The sequence below is a fragment of the Periophthalmus magnuspinnatus genome, chromosome 10 (genome assembly GCF_009829125.3).
Source record: "Periophthalmus magnuspinnatus isolate fPerMag1 chromosome 10, fPerMag1.2.pri, whole genome shotgun sequence".
Classification (NCBI taxonomy): domain Eukaryota; kingdom Metazoa; phylum Chordata; class Actinopteri; order Gobiiformes; family Gobiidae; genus Periophthalmus; species Periophthalmus magnuspinnatus.
The window spans coordinates 12,696,222-12,718,903 of NC_047135.1; the positions used below are offsets into that span (position 1 = coordinate 12,696,222).

The 22,682-nt window shown below is 44.4% G+C and overlaps 1 protein-coding gene across 1 annotated transcript in view; it reads right to left on the reverse strand.

Moving 5' to 3' along the window:
• Window positions 1-349: 349 nt before the first annotated feature.
• The window catches only part of glra1 (glycine receptor, alpha 1), a 184,333-nt gene continuing 162,000 nt past the window's right edge, over window positions 350-22,682 (reverse strand). The window contains exon 11 of the mRNA XM_055225069.1: window positions 350-646. Within this exon, the coding sequence (XP_055081044.1) occupies window positions 350-646 (297 nt within the window). The remainder of the gene's footprint in view (window positions 647-22,682) is intronic.

The following is a 22,682-nucleotide window of genomic DNA, read 5'->3' on the forward strand; positions in this document are numbered from 1 at the left end:
GCAGAACTTGTTTTTTGAAACCTTATCCTTTTTATTTCTGTTTTGATCTGTGGTATAATACACAAAGTATTATTTTCTAGACCTACATTTTATGAATGCATTTCGCTTGTCTTACTACTGTCCTCTATCATTTCAGACAATGACAATGCATCGATCAGTATCTCCTAGGCAATGCATATTTAAACCAACATACCTGTAAAACTATATTCAAAAACAATTCTCTCTCCCTTTCTCTCATCAAAATAAGTAACCAGGAGGCCATGGCGATTTCCAAAACAAGATCAAAACAAAACAAAAAAAACAACATGGCGTCCGGTCCTCAAGATGGCACCCGTTCGGTCTGGAGCCTCTACTGCTTGTGTATGTCCTCGCTGCGGATGATCTTGTAAATGATCCAGTAGAAAATGTTAAAAATGAGGAAGACGAGGGGGAAGGCTACGCGGGACACGGTGTCGATGCGCTTGGCTCTGCTGATGAAGAGCTTCTTCATCTCCTCAATGCTCTTCTCAGGGGCGGTGGTGGTGGTCGTGGGTGGAGCATTGTTGTTGTTGCTGCCCTTGATGGCCATGCCATCTTTGGGCTGCAGACATGTAGGACCCATGCCGTAACCCTGGAAACCAAACCGACCCTCGCCCGTCTCGTCCTCCTGAAAGAAAGAAAGAGTGAGAGAGATGGTGTTAGGGACGCCATATATATACATAGGGTATCGAGGGTAACAGGATAACCATGGCTCATACCAGATATGTTTAACATTCTGGAGAACACAAGTTGTAGAACACAGACTGCTATCCACACAGAAGTGCAATATGAGTATATTACATCTTCCCTCTTAGATAGCATCCCATTGTAGTACAGTGCAGTCTGGTCACAGTCTAGTCTCATGTGGCTATGCTTCCATTGTAAGGATTATTAAACCTCTAATGATATAGGCCAAGATAACAAGGACTGTCTCTAACACTCGGACAAGGCGGAATTGTATGCTGAATAATAGAATCTGATTGGTCAAAGTATCACAGCAGTAGAACAAGCCAAGAAACCAAACTTTTGTTACATCCTGTTGAGTTCTTTCCTCTGCAGATTTTTCACAAGCTACAATACCTGCTGAAGTATGTCCCTTTACATCATCATTTTTGTTTTGGTTCATTTGGGAGCTTTACCTTTGGCCCAAACCACAATGCTGCTCTGTGATTGGTCCAGTCTCCGACCGGGCCCGCACCACCGGGAGCCTGCCAAGCTGGATTTTCGTGAGCTTGTGAACCCAAATACCTCGACAGGATGGTCACTTCCACTTCCTCCCATACTGTCTGATTTCCTAACATCAGACAGTGTGATTGACACATGTTAAGGGTTAGGTCATGTTATTGTTGCTGTGAGCTCTAACATACTGAGCTTGTTCTCAGTCTCTACTCTGCTTCTCTGTTATCAGCTCCACAAACTGAGTTATATATGAGCCAAACAACAAAGCCAAAGTCACCTCCAAAGTTGTCCAGCTCTGGAGTTTACTGTGAAGAGACTGGGAGGGATTAGACATAAACTGGATTTAAAGGTGCACTGTGTAACTTTTCTGGTAGAGGGTCCATCACCTGCTTGTCTACAGATGTTATTGCTTTTCCTGGAATGTTCCACTGTGGCATTTAACTCATCTATTCAATTACAGGTATCTATTGCTCAAAGTATAAAAACACAATAACATTCTTACTGAGAGCAGGCTTGTCTCTCCACAGACCTGTAACTCTCTCTCTATAGAGACCAGAAACATTTTACAAATAGCACCTTTACATTACACAGTCTTGGTAAACTTAATTCTGTTGTTTAAGAATATGTAGATAATTAAATTTTAAAAAATGTATACAAAATTGATACATTTTTTTAAAAGTTTTTTTTATTGGTTGACATTGACTGGCAATATGTGATGGACACAGATCCTGCATATTTTGGCTGTGTTTTTTTATCAAACAGAAAACAGTCACTTCCACTTTGTTATGTCATGTGGAAATATAGGAAGTGCTCCACTGTGTTTTGCACCATCAGATATTGACTTTCTGTGCCAATCTCAACTGAACAATAGGTAAAATGAAAGGCAACAACAATGGCTATTCTAGTGTATTGTAGAGTAAAACAGTTCAATTGGGGATAAAAATTGCTGTAAACTTTAAAACTACTACTTGATGGCATTACAAGGTGGAACAGGTTATTCTGAGCATTGGAGATGTTGACAGAGTGAGATATACAGGATTATTAAACATGCATGAATGAAACAAAACCAAACTTTGAGTATATTTTTGAGGAGCAAAACAGCATTATAATTTGAGTAAATGCTCATGTGGGTCAATGTTGCGTAATATTGTACCTTGCGTAAAATGAAACAAAAATATATGCAGTGAGCAAATCTATCTTCCTATTACCAAATCAAATAATAAAGCAATTTACCTACACACTTTTCGATATTAAACCCTCCAAACACAGCTTGTTTTTCCCTGAGCCTAGTCTAGTCTGTGTGGTGACATTTTATCAGCAGGAGCCCGAAAGCACTGCAGTGAAGTCTGATCAGCCAACAGCATTTAACGACCGCCGCAAACCTCTGCAGTAACCACAAATCACCCAGAGACGCAGTAACATCCATTGCCACCAGAGGAAGCTACAGCAGCGCAGAGAGATCAGGTGTGTAACCCACAACCTTAGAGAAGGAAACAGGATAACCACTTTGCCACAGTAACACAGGGAGGACATGCACCCTCCACTCAGAGGGATCAGGAGTCTAACCAACAACCTCCTTACTGAGAGGAGGAGACAGGATAACTACTCTGCCACAGTAACCTGGCTGTTTAAAGCAGGTCATTTGTACTGGTTTAAATTAGAGTGAAGGAGGAACCACAGACTGTTGTGTAAATAGACCTAATGGATTAACAGAAAGAAATGGAAACAAGGGCAGAACCAGAGCAGGTTTGGACACACCTCTCGGTCATATATTCTTCTTACCAACATTTTGAACCTGTGTGATAATGTTTTCTAATAACATTTTACATGTAACACACATATACATTTGTTTGGTTAATCCTACATTTAGTATGTTTAGATCTATGTAAAAGTGCATTGTACCTCTTGTGTACAGCCTACAGACATTTTATATTTCTTATATTAATTTGTACCAAGGACACTCGGTAAAAGCTTAGTCCTTGTTATCTTGACCTATGCCACCATAAGTATAATAGTCCCTACAACAGAAGCATAGACAGAGAGGACAGCACTAGACTGAAATAGATAACACTATAATAATGTGTTGAGGGGTCATGTCTCCAGGTGCTGGGTTCTGTACTGATGGTAAATAAACTTGATGTAATGTGTGAGCTAGTGTGTCCAAGTATTTCCCTTAGAGATCAACAAAATCTACAGAGGACAAAAATGCACAATTGTTCCAATTTTTTTTCCACCTTGTTAGGTGGTAACTCAGGAGATTCTCCTCTATATTAAAAAAATAATAATAATTTAAAAAAAATAATTTGCTTTCACATGGCTTAATTTCAGTGCTCAAAGTTACATCTCAACATTAATGGCACAGTGGCACAATTCGAGGCAAGGCAATAATTTCCCCTTGAAGAGCAGCAGGTATTGGACTCTCCACCAGAAAAGTTATGTAATGCACCATAAAAATGTTGCCTTATAATAAATAGTTTTAAAAATATCTTTCCCATATGACATTTAATTAGTAATGCAATAATTTTTGATGCTCTATTTCCAAAAATAGACAATTTAAGTTTCCATAGAGACAACAGTTAGTGTAAAAAAAAAAAGCTTCTTGTTTACACAGAGATGCTTAAACGTGCTCCAACACAAAGGTTACATAATTCTCCTTTAATTATTATTTATATATATATATATATATATATATATATATATATATATATATATATATATATATATAGCACATCTACAGGCTAACTTTAAGGCACCATGCAGCCTGGCGGTGTCAGATGCTTCCCCAGCAGAAGTGTCTATTCCTGGGCAGGCCTCACAGCTACATCCCCCTGTGCCCTTGGTATCATGGCCGGCTCATTCTTTAGCTCAGGTTTAGGGGGGGCTGCAGTAAAGATGGACAAAGCTTTTGTTTCATCACCAAGGACTGTTCATGCATTGAAAATAAGGGACAGGTTTTCAAACTGGGGTGCAGGGGCCATTGGTGGGATGCATCTACTACTACTACTACTACGACTATAACTCACACTTTTTTTTCATAGTTTGGCCAGGGTTGTGACTGTATAATTTCAGATCTTCGTTATTGTCACACTGACAACTGCGCAAGGGCACTCTAACGGTGCTTGTGTACCAATATGGCAGACATCTATTTCCGGAGCAGTGCTTCATCTATTTTTGAGCAGGCCGAGTTGTTCAGAAGCGACACCGAGGATGAAGAATTCAATGGATTTAATGATTTGGAGTGAGATTGAGAGTAAACTTGTTGGCTTGTTTTTTATGCTTTAGTTATGTGATTACGTTAACATACCAGACACATATTCAGTTCACTGTCTATGCTTCATGTACGTGTTTACATATGTGTTATGTAATGGTTGATTATACATGTTACAGTTCACTTGTTTGACCACTAGATGACACTATAAGAAAATTAATAATAATAATAATAATTTATTTCACCTTTATAAGACCATAAAGATGAAAATTTTTCATTTGGAACCAGGGGTGAAACTCAATTTGGTCTAGGGGAGGACAATAAATTGAACTGTCCATTGAAGGGAGCTGTAATGATACCTAATCATAAATCCAATAACTATGTTTTTATGATGAGGATATTATTAAACTATTATTTGCTCACCCCTCCCCGAACCGCCACCTTAACGTGGTGGAGGGGTTTGAGCACCCGAATGATCCTGGGAGCTATGTTGTCGGGGGCTTCATGCCCCTGGTAGGGTCACCCATGGCAAACAGGTCCTCGGAGATGGGTCTGACTAAGAGCGGTTCAGAAGCCCCCATGAATAGAGAAACAACGAGGCCAGTTACGTCGCCCGGACTGGCGTTACCGGGGCCCCACCCTGGAGCCAGGCCTGGGGTGGGTGCTCGGCAGCGATCGCCTGGTGGCCGGGCCTTTCCCCACGGGGCCCGGTCGGGCCCAGCCCGAAGGAACGACGTGGGGCCGTCCTCCCGTGGACCCACCACCTGCGGGAGGAGCCATGAGGGGCGGGTGCGGAGAGATCCGGGCGGCAGTCGAAGGCGGGGACCTTGACGACCGGATCTCCGGACATGGAGACTAGCTCTGGGGACGTGGAACGTCACCTCGCTGGGGGGGAAGGAGCCTGAGCTTGTGCGGGAGGTTGAGCGTTACCGGCTAGATATAGTCGGCCTCACCTCCACGCACAGCTTGGGCTCTGGAACCCAACTTCTTGAGAGGGGTTAGACTCTCCATTTCTCTGGCGTTGCCCGCGAGGAGCGGCGGCGAGCTGGTGTGGGCTTGCTCATTGCCCCACAGCTCAGCCGCTGCGTGTTGGGGTTCACTCCGGTGAACTAGAGGGTCGCGTCCCTGCGCCTTCGGGTCAGGGACAGGTCTCTCACTGTTGTGTCGGCCTACGGGCAAAACAGCAGTGCAGAGTACCCGGCCTTCTTGGAGTCCCTGGGAGGGGTACTAGACAGTGCACCAACCGGGGACTCCGTTGTTCTCCTGGGGGACTTCAACGCCCATGTGGGTAACGACTGACACTTGGAGGGGCGTGATTGGGAGGAACGGCCTCCCTGATCTGAACCCGAGCGGTGTTTTGTTATTGGACTTCTGTGCTAGTCACAGCTTGTCCATAACAAACACCATGTTCGAGCACAAGGGTGTCCATCGGTGCACATGGCACCAGGAATCTCTAGGTCGGAGGTCGATGATCGACTTTGTTGTCGTGTCATCTGACCTCCGACCGCGTGTCTTGGACACTTGGGTGAAGAGAGGGGCTGAGCTGTCAACTGATCACCACCTGGTGATGAGTTGGATCCGCTGGCGGAGGAGGAAGCCGGACAGACCTGGCAGGCCCAAGCGCATTGTGAGGGTCTGCTGGGAACGTCTGGCGGAGCCCTCTGTCAGGGGGGTCTTCAACTCCCACCTCCGGGAGAGCTTCTCCCTGATCCCGGGGGAGGTTGGAGACATGGACTCCGAGTGGGCCATGTTCTCCACCTCTATTGTCGATGCGGCTGCTCGTAGCTGTGGTCATAAGGTCTGTGGTGCTTGTCGCGGCGGCAATCCCCGAACCCGGTGGTGGACACCGGAAGTAAGGGATGCCGTCAAGCTGAAGAAGGAGTCCTATCGAGCCTTGTTGGCTCGTGGGACTCCTGAGGCAGCTGATGAGTACCGGCGGGCCAAGCGTGCCGCGGCTCGGGCAGTCACAGAGGCAAAAACTCGGGGTTGGGAGGAGTTCAGGGAGGCCATGGAGGAGGACTATTGGACGGCCTCAAAGAGATTCTGGCAAACCGTCCGACGCCTCAGGAGGGGGAAGCAGTGCTTCACCAACACTGTTTACAGTGCGGGTGGAGAGCTACTGACTTCGACTGGGGATGTTGTCAGGTGGTGGAAGGAATACTTTGAGGATCTCCTCAATCCCACTGTCACGTCTTCCGAGGAGGAAGCAGAAACTGGGGACCCAGAGGCGGACTCGTCCATCACCCTGGCTGAAGTCACTGAGGTGGTTGGCAAGCTCCTTGGTGGCAAGGCTCCGGGGGTGGACGAGATCCGTCCTGAGTACCTCAAGTCTCTGGATGTTGTGGGGCTGTCTTGGCTGACACGTCTCTGCAACATCGCGTGGCGATCGGGGACAGTACCTGTGGAATGGCAGACCGGGGTGGTGGTCCCTCTGTATAAGAAGGGGGACCGGAGGGTGTGTTCCAATTACAGGGGAATCACACTCCTCAGCCTTCCCGGTAAGGTCTATTCCAGGGTACTGGAGAGGAGAATCCGACCGATAGTCGAACCTCGGATTCAGGAGGAGCAGTGTGGTTTTCGTCCTGGTCGTGGAATACTGGACCAGCTCTATACTCTCCATCGGGTCCTCGAGGGCTCATGGGAGTATGCCCAACCAGTCCACATGTGTTTTGTGGATCTGGAGAAGGCATTCGACCGTGTCCCTCGTGGTGTCCTTTGGGGGGTGCTCTGGGAGTATGGGGTCCGGGGCTCTTTGCTAAGGGCTGTCCGGTCCCTGTATGACTGGAGCAGGAGCTGTGTTCGCATTGCCGGCAGTAAGTCAGACCTGTTCCCGGTGCATGTTGGACTCCGCCAGGGCTGCCCTTTGTCACCGGTTCTGTTCATTATATTTATGGACAGAATTTCTAGGCGCAGCCAGGGGCTGGAGGGGGCCTGGTTTGGGAACCACAGGATTTCATCTCTGCTGTTTGCAGATGATGTTGTCCTGATGGCTTCTTCGAGCCAGGACCTGCAGCAGGCACTGGGGCGGTTTGCAGCCGAGTGTGAAGCGGCTGGGATGAGAATCAGCTCCTCCAAATCCGAGGCCATGGTTCTCGACCGGAAAAAGGTGGTTTGCTCTCTCCGGGTGGGTGGTGAGTCTCTGCCCCAAGTGGAGAAGTTCAAGTATCTCGGGGTCTTGTTCACGAGTGAGGGAAGGATGGAGCGGGAGATTGACAGGCGGATCGGTGCAGCGTCTGCAGTGATGCGGTTGCTGTATCGGTCCGTTGTGGTAAAGAAGGAGCTGAGCCGGAAGGCGAAGCTCTCGATTTACCGGTCAATCTACGTTCCTACCCTCACCTATGGTCATGAGCTCTGGGTAATGACCGAAAGAACAAGATCGCGGATACAAGCGGCTGAAATGGGCTTCCTCCGCAGAGTGGCCGGGCGCACCCTTAGGGATAGGGTGAGGAGCTCGGTCACATGGGAGGAGCTCGGAGTAGAGCCGCTGCTCCTACACGTTGAGAGGTACCAGCTGAGGGGGCTCGGGCATCTGCTCAGGATGCCTCCTGGACGCCTCCCTAGGGAGGTGTTCTGGGCATGTCCCACCGGGATGAGGCCCCGGGGAAGACCCAGGACACGCTGGAGGGACTATGTCTCTCGGCTGGCCTGGGAACGCCTTGGGGTCCCACCGGAGGAGCTGGAGGACGTGTCCGGGGTGAGGGAAGTCTGGGAGTCCCTGCTTAGACTGCTGCCCCCGCGACCCGGCCCCGGATAAGCGGAAGAAAATGGATGGATGGATGGATACTATTTGCTCATGTGGATGCACTTAAGTTTCACTTTGTTTTCTCCTTACGACAATTACTAACAAAGGCAGCACTGTGAAGCACATGCTTTTGTTTGATAGCTTTAAGATTTCACTCTGCAGTTTCCTGAACAAAGGAGGATGATTATGGCGCTTTACATGGACTCATTTGGCTGCATCTTTACGTAAAGGTGCTCCATATGGAGATATTTACTACACCACATTTACTTTGGAATTACACTTTTACCAGGACTGAGTTGTTGTTTTTTTTGGTGGAGTTTGGTTCATATTAGTTGGTTTCAGTTTTAGGTGGGGACGCTGCAGACTGTGACCGAATGTGGATATTATTAAGCACAACACTTTGATTGTGAGACACTGTAAAAGTCCTGCACTGGAGACACTATTTCTTCAAGTCTTCTGTTACTGGTAAGAAAATACACTGCGCTTTTGGCACTTGGCACAGATGTTTAAACCCAATATCTACAATGTGAGTGGTGCCATTTTTTGGTGGCATTTCTTTGTACAAGGCACAGTTGTGACACCTGTTGTGACCTACAGTGCTTTTTATTCAGTTGGCAGTGCATTTTTATCTTTTTATTTTGTTGCAAAACCTTTTGAGGCAATCACTGCAATCAAACGATTCCTATAACTCAATGAGACTTCTGCAGCTCTCAGCAAGTATTTTGGCTCACTCCTCATGAGCAAACTGCTCCAGTTGTTTCAGGTTTGAAGGGTGCCTTTTCCAGACGGCATGTTTCAGCTCCTTCCAAAGATGCTCAATAAGATTTAGGTCAGGGCTCATAGAAAGCCATTTTAGAATAGTCCATTGTTTTCCTCTTAGCCATTCTTGGCTGTTTTAGCTGTGTGTTTTGGGTCATTGTCCTGTTGCAAGACCCCTGACCTGCTACTGAGACCAAGCTTTCTGACACTGGCCAGTGACATTTCTCTCTAGAATCCCTTGATAGTCCTGAGATTTCATTGTTCCCTGCACAGATTCAAGACACCCTGTGCCAGATGCAGCAAAGCAGCCCAGAACATAACAGAGCCTCCTCCATGTTTCACAGTAGGGACAGTGTTCTTTTCTTGATATGCTTCATTTTTCTATCTGTGAACATAGAACAGATGTGACTTAGCAAAAAGTTTAAATTTTGTCTCATCTGTCCATAGGACATTCTCCCAGAATCTTTGTGGCTTGTCAACATGTAGATTGGCAAATTCCAATCTGTCTTTTTTATGATTTGTTTTCAACAATGGTGTCCTCTTTGGTCGTCTCCCATTAAGTCCACTTTGGCTCTAACAATAACGGATGGTGCGATCTGACCCTGATGTTCTTTGAACTTGAAGTTCACCTTTAATCTCTTTAGAAGTTTTTTTCTGGGCTCTTTTGTTACCATTCATATTATCTGTCTCTTTGATTTGTCATCAATTTTCCTCCTGCGGCCACGTCCAGGGAGGTTGGCTACAGTCCCATGGATCTTAAATTTCTGAATGATATGTGCAAATGTAATCACAGGAACATCAAGCTGCTTGGAGATGGTCTTATAACTTTTACCTTTAACATGTGTGTCTATAATTTTCTTTCAAATCTTCTGAGACACCTCTTTCCTTTGCTTCCTCTGGTCCATGTTGAGTGTGTTACACACCATGTCACCAAACAGTACAGTGACTACCTGTAGCCCTATATATAGGCCACTGACTGATAACAAGATTGTAGACACCTGTGATGCTAATTAGTTAAATTTCATAGAATTTTATTTATTATTACTTTTGTCAGATTCAAGTAATTTCTGTGACCATTTGGAGTTTTTCTTTCATTAACCAAAGGGTGCCAACAATATTGTCCACATGTGTACTTCCTGTTCTCCAGTTCAGCCTTTTACGCTAATGTGAAGTCTTACCTGACAGAGCACTATATAAGAAACAACTGAAAAGTAAAATATAAAGTTTTCAGTTCACTGATTTGTTTACTAGCAGGCAGGGCCGGCCCAGACTATAAGCAGACTAAGCAGCTACTTAGGGCCCCGAGACCAGCAGATGGCTCCCAAGAGCCCAAACATTTACATGGAAAATAATATATAATATAATATTATATTTACATATTACAGGTGGACTAAACCAAATCTAAACCAGGTCTATAATATCATATTTTATTGGACACAGGGCTTGTGTGTTTACAGCTGCCTAAATATCCCTCTCAAACGATTGCATTTGTTTTATACCTATAGTAGCAAAATATCTGCTGCTGCTACATTTGTTTTTGAGCTGGGTAGAGGTGAGGGCAGCTATGTATTTACACCAGTGCAAGAACCCTTTTAAATGTAAATTTAAGTCCACTCTTGCCAACTGGAACATTCACCAGAAATAAAAGAAAAATGTCTAGAATTTTTAAATTCTTGACCCGTCTTATATGTTTGCCTGTTGTTCTTGTGACTGTGGTAGTTGTGACATTCTGGATGTTTTCAGTTTCATGTTTTCAGTTGGTCATATAAATACAAATACAATTGATCAGGGTAATGAGATCAGAGTCATAATGTTGTCCAGTGTGAAGGAGGTATCTGAGACAAATTCAGTTTAGGACCCCCGTGAAAGTTAGCAGGCCAAAGTGGCTTGTATATTTTCCATGCATTCATATGCACTTTTGTGTGTATATGTAATATGAGCCAGAGATTATGAAGAAATTTCTTGTCTCTCGTGTTTGTGGACAATTAGTGTTACATTAATGTAGTGTATCTGATTAACTGTTAATATCTTACGTACACATACCAAACAGTTAGTTGTCTATGTGTTAAGTTAGCGTGCTGTTCTGCTATTCAGCCTGTTGTTATTATAACTTACCTTTAACGATAAAAGGTATTTTCTTGGTCTCGGATTTTGTAAAATATATTTCCCCAAACATGCAACTTATAGTCCAGTGCGACTTATATTTGTTTTTTTCGTCATTATTACACATTTTTTTACTGGTGTGAGTTATACTCTGGAGCGACGTATAGTCTGGGAAATATGGTATATAAAAATAAAGAGAGAGTCTGGATTTGTTAGGCAGAGGGATATCAGTTTGGTCATCCAATCAGATTTGTTTATTTCAGTAATGCATGTGAAACAAAAAAGCTCATTGGTCACCCATTATTTACAAACAAAATTACATTTCCCTTACCTCAGTTTAACAGAGGTTAGGGCTTCTCTCATTGATTCTGCAGAAATTATCCCCTGTGATATGCTTTTCTTTTTTTCCCTGCAAGCAGCCATCTTTGTTTTGATGCGGACAGACCAGTGCATGCACCTGATTGGCTAATCTACCTGTCACTCACGCCCATCTGAATTAAGCAAGATGCACTGGTGACCAGACTTATATCTTTATAAAGTATTGCAAGTGTGTATTCTGAATCCTGGCAAACTACTACTGCTGCTACTACTGCTGCTACTACTACTACCACCAACGGAGCAACTGTCTTCAAGTCATTTCTTCTCATGACTTATATGAAATGGCTTTTTAAAATGAAAATAAGAGTCTAATCCAATCCAATTTAATATAGGACAGTTATTTCTGCACCTCCAAGAATAGACATGTCAGACCTCTATAGACACAACACTTAGTTTAATGAAAGCTATTGTTTACAGAGAGAGAGAGAGAGGGATGAGACGGGAGAGAAAGGAGAGAGGGAGGAGGGAAAGATAAGAAGGAGAGATAGAGAGAAGAATGAGAGGAATGAGTGAGGGGAGGAGAAAGAAAATAGAGAGTAGAAAGAGAGAGTGAAGGGTAAGAGGGGCAGGGCGGAACAGACAAAAAAGTTGATAGAGGAGAGAAAGGGTGGTGCAGAAAGAAAAGAAATATGTAGAAACAGAGAGGGAAGACTGGTAATCAGAGATAGAGATATAGAGGGAAGAGAAAGAAAAAAAGGAAGCAGAAAAGGAGGAGGCGGGAGTGAGAGTAGAGAGAGAAAGGGACAAGATAGAAGAGAAAGGGATAGAAAGACAAAGGAGAGAGTGAATGAAAGTGGTATGGAGAAGATAGAGAGAAAGGAAATGACAACAGCTTTATATTACTATATACATTATACAGCTTTATATTACTATACTTTATAAACTAATATTTCCCTATCACAAACATACCTGACATCACAAGGTTTTGGAGATGAAGACAGACTCATAATAAAGAGTTGACAAAAAGCAACTTCAGGTTTGTTTTTTTGAGATTTAGCATGGTTTAAAACTCACAAGAGACAATGTTGTGCAATATAGAACCTTTAACAGCATAAATCAGCTCACCTGTTGTAGTTCCAGCTAAGTTCTGGTCAGATTGTGTTAAAACAAAACTCAGGTTAATGTCTAACTTGAGTAACAGAGCTTCAGACAGAGTAGTGCCTTTGGTTAGCACCTCCCACCAGGGAATGTTGACGTCAGCTGCAAAGTATTAATATTACATGTGGAAACCAAATCTAAACCAGGTCTAATCCAGGACAAGATCAAGACTATTCCATGAAAGCTAAACGCCAGGACGAATAAGCAGGATTTGACATTAAAATAAATAAATAAATAAAAACTAGGCATGCACTACAAATTTGTGTAAGACCACTGTCCTGCTCCTCACCATGTGATTCTATGTAAATCCATACTGTTGTATTAAAATGCATAGAGTGTAGAATCCATTGGTTTGCAGTTCTGTTTCTGTAATGAACCTGACTCTGGACTATCGCTGTCACTGATCGATACAACTCTACTGAGCCCGATCCAACTGGCTCTGCTCCTCCTCCCTCTCTCCCCCTTTTCTGTACCACGATCTCTCCCTTTTGTCTATCCCTTTATTCTCTCTTTCTCCTCTTGATCAGCCTACTCTCTCTCACTTACCCCCTCTGTCCTCTTTCTCTCCACTCTTACTCTCTCTGTCCCCCCCTCTCCCTCCTTTTCCTATCTCCCTTGCTCTCCGCTCCCTCTACCTCACTTTTCCTTCTCCTCTTTCTTGTCTCTCTTTCTCCCACTCTCCTCCCCTCTCCTCTCTTCTACCCCCCCCCGACACACACACCTTCCATCGCATCTATTCTTCTCTCTTTCTGTCCATTTTCTCCACCCCTCCTTTCTCTCTCTCTCTCTCTCTCTCTCTCGCTCTCTCTCTCCCTTCTTTCCCTATCCTCTCTCTCTCTGTCTTTCTTATTCTTTTTCCCTAAACTACAGAAAAGTCAAATGAGGACAGTGGTTGAGTAAATGGCACCGTAAAGAGCTGTTTTATGAGATTAGAGCTGAGCAGAAACTGATGCATTTCAAACACAGGACAGACTGTAGTTTTAGTACATTTATATGAGGGCTGTATGTATGGGACATCTCTTTCTTTTACATATTTTCTATTATATTTTTTGAGAAATGCAGAATTTTAGGTATCTGTACTTTGCTTAAATTTTCAAGTGGATACTTTTTACTTTACAACATTTGAGAGCAGGTATCTGTACTGTGTACTCTAGTAAATTTTGGAACAGGACTGAAAAGCAAAAGTATTTTTTATTATTGTTTGGAACCTGCTGGAATGACTGAGAGGTTTATTACACTACACATTCATAGTTTGAGCAAATAAAAATATACAGATGAAAAGCCTTGAAGCCTTATACCTCAAAATCTGCATAAAATACTATTTTTAAACAGGTACTTTAATACTTTTACTTAAATTACATTAAATTACATTAAATGTTTTCATGTGATACTTTTACTTGAGTTGTTTTTTTTTTTTTTTTGCCCTGGTATCAGAACTTTTTGTTGACCAAGAAAACTGAGCACTTCTTCCGCCACTGGCTCTTCGACAATAATGGCCTAAGTCAGTTTTTCCAAAAAATAGTTTTTGCATGTATCAAAGCTCTGGGAAACATTTCAACCTCCTCAGTTGAACGAATCATGATATAATTGCAAATAATCTATTGGCCTGTGTCAAATGCCACATTTGCTACTATTTTGTTGCCCTCTTAAAATAACGGCCTATGCTCCTGCTGGCTGTGACAGAGCCTTTTCTGTGGCAGTGCCTGGAGTATGGAACAGCCTCCCTCTGCCTGTCAGATCCTCTCAGCACGAAGCAGTTTAAGACTAGACTGAAAAACTGCTTCTCTCTCTGGTATTTAATACTAGCTAGACAGGATATCATGATGTTTTTTTTTTGTTTTTTGTTTTTTTATCTTTTCTTATGTACTGTTTCTCTATATTTATTTTACAGTTGAATTTTATGTGAAGCACTTAAGTTAAATGTGACACAGGATATGAATAAACTTAAAATTAATTTAGAACAAGGTCTATTCCAGAATACTGGAGAGGAGAATCCGATTGATAGTCGAACCCCGGATTCAGAAGGAGCAGTGTGATTTTCATCCCAATCGCGGAACACTGGACCAGCTCTATACTCTCCATCAGGTGCTCGATGGTTCATGGGAGTTTGTACATGTGTTTTGTGGATCTGGAGAAGGCATTCGATTGTGTCTCTTGTGGTGTCCTTTGGGGGGTGCTCCGGGAGTATGGGGTTAAGGGCCCTTTGCGAAGGGCAAGTCCGATCCATGTATGACCGGAGCAGGAGCTGTGTTTACATTGCCGGCAGTAAGTCAGACCTGTTCCCGGTGCATGTTGGACTCCGCCAGGGCTGCCCTTTGTCACCTGTCCTGTTCATTGTATTTATGGACAGAATTTCTAGGCAAGCCAGGGGCCTGAGGGGATCTGGTTCGGGAACCACAGGATCTCATCGCTGCTGTTTGCAGACAATGTTGTCCTGATGGTTTCATTGAGTCAGGACCTGCACCAGGCACTGGGGCAGTTTGCAGCCGAGTGTGAAGCGGCTGGGATGAGAATCAGCTACTCCAAAGCCATGGTTCTCGACTGGAAAAAGGTTGCTTGCCCTCTTCGGGTGGGTGGGGAATCTCTGTCTCAAGTGGAGGAGTTCAAGTATCTCTGGGTGTTGTTCAGGAATAAGGGAAGGATAAAGCGTGAGATTGACAGGCAGATGGGTGCAGCATCTGCAGTGATGCGGTCGCTGAAAGGCGAAGGTCTCGATTTACCAGTCAATGTACATTCCTACCCTCACCTATGGTCATGAGCTCTGGGTAATGACCAAAAGGACAAGATCGTGGATACAAGCAGCCGAAATGGATTTCCTCCGCAGGGTGGCTGGGCACACCCTCAGAGATAGGGTGAAGAGCTCGGTCACGCGGGAGGAGCTCAGAGTAGAGCTGCTGCTTGTCCACGCTGACAGGAGCCGGCCGAGATGGCTCAGGCTTCTGTTCCGGATGCCTGGGGAGATTTTCCGGGCATGTCCCACTGGAAGGAGGCCCCGGGGAAGATCCAGGACACGGTGGAAGGACTATGTCTCTCGGCTGGCCTGGGAACGTCCAACCGGATGAGCTGGAGGACGTGTCCAGGATGGGGGAAGTCTGGGAGTCCCTGCTTAGACCGCTGCCCCCGCGACCTGGTTCCGATAAGCGGAAGAAGATGGATAGATGGATAGATGGATGGATAGATGAAATTAATTGAATTTAGTGCCACATGTGCCATACAGAATCTGACCTAAGCAGCATGTTATCTTCTTTACCCTAAATCTTAACTTGTATTGTTATGGATTTCTTTACCTTAAATGTTTATTTATGGAGACATCTGCTGGCTTTACAGCCAACCTTTGTAATACCATTTGTTGTTATGCATGGCATTTGTTAGACCAAGGAGCCTACGGGAAAATGCGTCCTGCATCCTCAAGCCACCTAGACTAGACTAAACTGGTTTTCTTGTACTATAGTTTTGATGATATAAATACCCTGTATGAAGAGAGGGGCTGAGCTGTCAACTGATCACCACCTGGTGGTGAGTTGGATCCGCTGGCGGAGGAGGAAGCCGGACAGACCTGGCAGGCCCAAGCGTATTGTGAGGGTCTGCTGGGAACGTCTGGCGGAGCCCTCTGTCAGGGGGGTCTTAAACTCCCGCCTCCGGGAGAGCTTCTCCCTGATCCCGGGGGAGGTTGGAGACATGGACTCCGAGTGGGCCATGTTCTCCACCTCTATTGTTGATGCGGCTGCTCGTAGCTGTGGTCGTAAGGTCTGTGGTGCTTGTCGCGGCGGCAATCCCCGAACCCGGTGGTGGACACCGGAAGTAAGGGATGCCGTCAAGCTGAAGAAGGAGTCCTATCGAGCCTTGTTGGCTCGTGGGACTCCTGAGGCAGCTGATGAGTACCGGCAGGCCAAGCGTGCCGCGGCTCGGGCAGTCACAGAGGCAAAAACTCGGGGTTGGGAGGAGTTCGGGGAGGCCATGGAGGAGGACTATCGGACGGCCTCAAAGAGATTCTGGCAAACCGTCCGACGCCTCAGGAGGGGAAAGCAGTGCTTCACCAACACTGTTTACAGTGCGGGTGGAGAGCTGCTGACCTCGACTGGGGATGTTGTCGGGCGGTGGAAGGAATACTTTGAGGATCTCCTCAATCCCACTGTCACGTCTTCCGAGGAGGAAGCGGAAACTGGGGACCCAGAGGCGGACTCGTCCATCACCCTGGCTGAAGTCACTGAGGTGGTTAGCAAGCTCCTCGGTGGCAAGGCTCCGGGGGTGGATGAGATCCGTCCTGAGTACCTCAAGTCTCTGGATGTTGTGGGACTGTCTTGGCTGACACGTCTCTGCAACATCGCGTGGCGGTCGGGGACAGTACCTGTGGAATGGCAGACCGGGGTGGTGGTCCCTCTGTATAAAAAGGGGGACCGGAGGGTGTGTTCCAATTACAGGGGAATCACACTCCTCAGCCTTCCCGGTAAGGTCTATTCCAGGGTGCTGGAGAGGAGAATCCGACCGATAGTCGAACCTCGGATTCAGGAAGAGCAGTGTGGTTTTCGTCCTGGTCGTGGAACACTGGACCAGCTCTATACTCTCCATCGGGTCCTCGAGGGCTCATGGGAGTATGCCCAACCAGTCCACATATGTTTTGTGGATCTGGAGAAGGCATTCGACCGTGTCCCTCGTGGTGTCCTTTGGGGGGTGCTCTGGGAGTATGGGGTCCGGGGCTCTTTGCTAAGGGCTGTCCGGTCCCTGTATGACCGGAGCAGGAGCTGTGTTCGCATTGCCGGCAGTAAGTCAGACCTGTTCCCAGTGCATGTTGGACTCCGCCAGGGCTGCCCTTTGTCACCGGTTCTGTTCATTATATTTATGGACAGAATTTCTAGGCGCAGTCAGGGGCCGGAGGGGGCCTGGTTTGGGAACCACAGGATTTCATCTCTGCTGTTTGCGGATGATGTTGTCCTGATGGCTTCTTCGAGCCAGGACCTGCAGCAGGCACTGGGGCGGTTTGCAGCCGAGTGTGAAGCGGCTGGGATGAGAATCAGCTCTTCCAAATCCGAGGCCATGGTTCTCGACCGGAAAAAGGTGGTTTGCTCTCTCCGGGTGGGTGGTGAGTCTCTGCCCCAAGTGGAGGAGTTCAAGTATCTCGGGGTCTTGTTCACGAGTGAGGGAAGGATGGAGCGTGAGATTGACAGGCGGATCGGTGCAGCGTCTGCAGTGATGCGGTCGCTGTATCGGTCCGTTGTGGTAAAGAAGGAGCTGAGCCGGAAGGCGAAGCTCTCGATTTACCGGTCAATCTACGTTCCTACCCTCACCTATGGTCATGAGCTTTGGGTAATGACCGAAAGGACAAGATCGCGGATACAAGCGGCTGAAATGGGCTTCCTCCGCAGAGTGGCCGGGCGCACCCTTAGGGATAGGGTGAGGAGCTCGGTCACACGGGAGGAGCTCGGAGTAGAGCCGCTGCTCCTACACGTTGAGAGGAACCAGCTGAGGTGGCTCGGGCATCTGCTCAGGATGCCTCCTGGACGCCTCCCTAGGGAGGTGTTCTGGGCATGTCCCACCGGGAGGAGGCCCCGGGGAAGACCCAGGACACGCTGGAGAGACTATGTCTCTCGGCTGGCCTGGGAACGCCTTGGGGTCCCACCGGAGGAGCTGGAGGACGTGTCCGGGGTGAGGGAAGTCTGGGAGTCCCTGCTTAGACTGCTGCCCCCGCGACCCGGCCCCGGATGAGCGGAAGAAAATGGATGGATGGATGGATACCCTGTATGTATGTTCATTTGTCAGCTGAGGGCAAGACGACACTATTAGGGACAACAGCTCTTGAACGATTGTGCGCACAATTGATTCAATAAACCAGTCTTTGATTCAAGACAACTTTGTTGGTTTTATATTTTTACTATTAGAAATTCTCTTCCTTTGTTTTGCTAATACTTGACCAAAACAAAAAGGATTTTGAGGAATTAAACTATATCTCAACCAAAAAAAAATCTGCTTTTAGTGCAAGTTCATATATCCATGTACAATAATATTCAAAAAACTTATTGTTATCTGAGGTAGACTTTAGTTCTTTATAAATGTTTCAGAGGTCATATTTTACAAAGGCTAAAATAAAACTTCATTAAAATTTGTTCTTAGAATTAACAATGTTGAAACCAGACAGAAAAACAATGTATTGGGTCCACTGAGAATTTCAAATTATGGCTCAGATCTGTAGAGAGGCGAGCCTACTAAGAGTACATCTTTTTCAAGGTCTTTTTTTTCTTGCTATAAAACACCTTTAATACATACAAGGAAGATGTGTTTAATTAAATACAGTGGAACATTTCAAGTGTAGCAGCCCATCACCATGGAGATAAGCAGGTGGTGGACCCTACATCAGAAAGTTTACACAGTGTTTAAAAACATGGCAAATAATACAGGCCTGATGATTGTAAGATTAATATTTTGTTTTTATATGATCTCTTTTTCAAAATGTAAAATGCTCAAAAACTAAAAATGCAGTGGACCTTAAAAGCACTGCACCTGTTTTTTACGGTCTTAAAATGTAAAAACAGAACTCATTCTTTTTAAATAGTTTGCAGTGGTCCAAAGTTACTCTTCATTTACCTTATGCATTCTGAGCATCCTAATTATTCACCATGATGAATTTTGTGCTTTTCACTACACTCAGAGACCAGCGTGAGGTTTGCTTTCATGTTAATTCATGATAACAACTAACATGCTAACACTGCACTTCCTGATTATCTGACAATAAAATGCATTGTAATTAGATGCAGACAGTACATAGCAGAGATATTTTGACCTCAAGAACTGCGTATAAAATATATCTGTACTGGAGCAAGGACATATTTTGCTCAAATACATGGGAAAAATCAGGTACAGGGCCTTTAATGCAATAATCTACCACTGCACAATTGTAATCTACCACTGTACAATTTTATATTCTTCTGTCTTCTTCTCTGTAAACCCTCAGCCCTGCATGTGGCTCAGACTTCATTAGGATTATAGAGTACAGAGGTAAAACACAGCACTCATAAACAAACAGGTCTATGGGGAGGATGCCTCCATAATGTTTAGTCTGTTAATATTGAACAGTCTAATCCTCTATAACACAATCAGGGCTGGACAAACATGTGGAGAGGCTGATAACTGCACACAGGAGGGGAGCAGGGAACATTCAGAAGAATGAAGAAAAACAAGCAACATATCTCTGAACACTGATATAAAACTCAACTGGAGGCCATGTTGGAATTCTGGGGTGGAATCTGCTGTTTAATAGTCAGATTGCAAATTTGTTGAGCTGGTTTATGGTTATCTCTGTAATTACTGGACCTATCCACATGAAACAAAAGCTAACACAACGTTCAACGTCTTTTCTGTCAGAATAATACGTTTTTTGATCCAGTCCCACACAAATAATGATAAGGTTCAACATTTATGGAAATTTTGAGATTTTTTTTCAAAAACAGTGACTCATCAGTTGAAGCTCTGATCTCTACAAACCTCACAGGTCTAAACTACAGGGTTAGCAGCTTTTACACAGAATAAGACCCCATGCGTTTAAAGGGCAGGCATCTGACACACAGGCAAGGGTGTCGGACTGGGGGCCAGGGACAACAGATGAAAAATAGCCTTTTGGCTAATTCTGGTGCATTTGCAGCAATGCTATTAATGTACACTGTCCCTGTCAAATAAACCAGTAAATAAATAGGGAACTGTTTACCCAGGGCCCAGTGCAGGCAGGGGGCCTCATGAAGTGTGTAAAGGCCATTCTTCATTAGACAGCATGTAATGAGGGCCTACCAAGTTGATTTGTACCCAAGGCCCAAAGTGTGGTGCTACACCCCTGCACACAGGGAGGGCATTAGACACACAGAGGCATTTAAGAAGATGTTTGTAGAGTTCTAAACTACAGGGTTGGCTGCCTTTACACTGAATAAATCCCCATAGAGACACAGGAACATTTTGTTTTCCATATTAAGACTATTCAAATTGCTATTTCGATTTGGTTGAGATATTTACCTCCCTTATATAAACCTTATCCCACAGTGACCCAATGAATCACAGGTTAATTTAAGTCAGCATTCTCTGTGTCAGCACTTTTATTAGTGCTGCTCTTTTCAGCACAGCCTAAATTAAAACTCATTATCTAGTATAGACTGGGACCTTTGAAAAACAGATGCGTGCTGTGTTGGAGTGAGTCTAAAATAAAAGAAAGGATTAAACGTGTGGAGATTTGTTTCTTAGACAGATATTACGTAGAGCTCAGGGCAAAAATCAAGTGATTTCAAGTCTCCTTCAAATCACACAGTGGTTTAGTACTTAAGTAAATGTAAGGTCTCTGTTTGGGAATGGATCAGTGACTAAACACATAGCAAGGATAAAACCAGGTCTGAACCAGGTCTGAACCAGGACTAAACCAGGACTAACTCAGATTAAACTAGGTCTGAACCAGGATCAATCCAGGGATAAACCACAACTAATTTAGACCAATCTAGGTCTGAACCAGGATTAATCCAGGACTAAACCAGGGCTACACCAAGTCCGAACAACATAAACCTAGTCTGAACAACATCTAAAGTAGGTCTGAACCAGGACTAAACCAGGCCTAAACTAGATCTAAACCAGGTGTCGTTATACAGAGTTCAGAGTGGAAAGTGTTTCCAAGGGTCCTTCAAAATGCACTGATGTTTACCACTAAAGTAAGCAATTTGTTATGTTTTAGAGGTTAATCAGAGATTAACCCAACAGCAAGGACAATAAAACATGTCCTGTCCTTCAAAACACACTCTGATTTAGCACTAGAGTAAATACAGTGTTCCATCATATGTTTGGAATAAGTGACTAAACCAAGGGGGTAAAAACAGCAAGGACAAAACCAAGTTTGAACCAGGTCTGAACCAGGACTAACCCATGTCTAAACCAGAACTTAACAGTTATGACCCAGTGTTTTAAAGATATTTTCAGCACATAGAACAAAACAAACAAGACATCAAGACAAACAAGATGGATAGATTTAATGCCATACCATGGAACATTCAAGGCGTCCCACAAAAGTGACGTTGTGCATCTTAGAAAAACAAACAAACAAACAAACAAAAAAAACAACCCAAAACCATAACATTGCCAGTAGGTGTGAGGACACTAGGCTAAACCAGATCTAATAATTTATTAAATTTTAATTTAAGAGCTCTAAGCTAGAACTGAACCAGTCCAGGTCTAATTCTGAATTCTAACCCAGACTATGACTAAACTGGGAGCTGGAATCGCCCCACCAACCTGTGGATCTGACCGCAGCCTCTCTGTTAGCGTCACTACGTCCTATCCAGTTGTATCTCTATGAGGTTTTTGAAGAGTCACACCAAAACGAATAAATAAGGCAGTGGCCAGGGAGCTGCAGGTCACTGACAACATGACAATAAGACACAAATAAAATTAATACTTCACCGGAGGACACTTCTGTGGTTAGAAAGAGGGGTATTTGCATCTCAATGCTAATGCTAATGATAAATTTGAGGCATTATAAATATTAAAACAATGCCACAAACTGAAGTATTCTACAAATAATTGGGTACTTTTTATTTTAATTAACTTGAATTTTAATAGGTGGTCTATTTTATGTTTTTGGCATTTTATAGCATGCTGCCATATGAAATACCTTATCTATAGGAGCAGGTATAGTTCCACAGTATGGCACTGTTACAGAGTATGGCATCCAACGTGTCTATCTTGCATTTACTCAATTACAGATGTTTTCAGCTTAACACAATTGTTGATTTAACCAACAACAAGTTAGAAGATTAAACAGTGAAACATTGGTCAATATCAGGCATATTCACCAACATTCATAGGACACAAGTGAATGAGCTCCACAGATCAGACCTGTAACTTTGCCTTGTGTTCTCAGTTGGGTAATTTCTTTGTGCTACCATCACAAAATTAGGGGCTTTGTGGACTACCTTTTACAGTTATTTAACTGAAATTACTTTTAAATTACAATAGTATTTCATGCTTAAAATACTCTCCTCCAGACAAATTTTGCACTGCCGTCCATTTGCAGTTAGCCGTTAGCGGTTTGACCTGCTTTAGCTTCACAAATAGAAATGACATAATAGCACAGAGAAGGCTAGGCTAATGCTGTTATTGCTAACGCTAAAGTAAATAAAATGGGTCAGATTTAAGCCTGCAGTGGCTGGGATCAGCAAGGGTACTCTCGTCTAATTT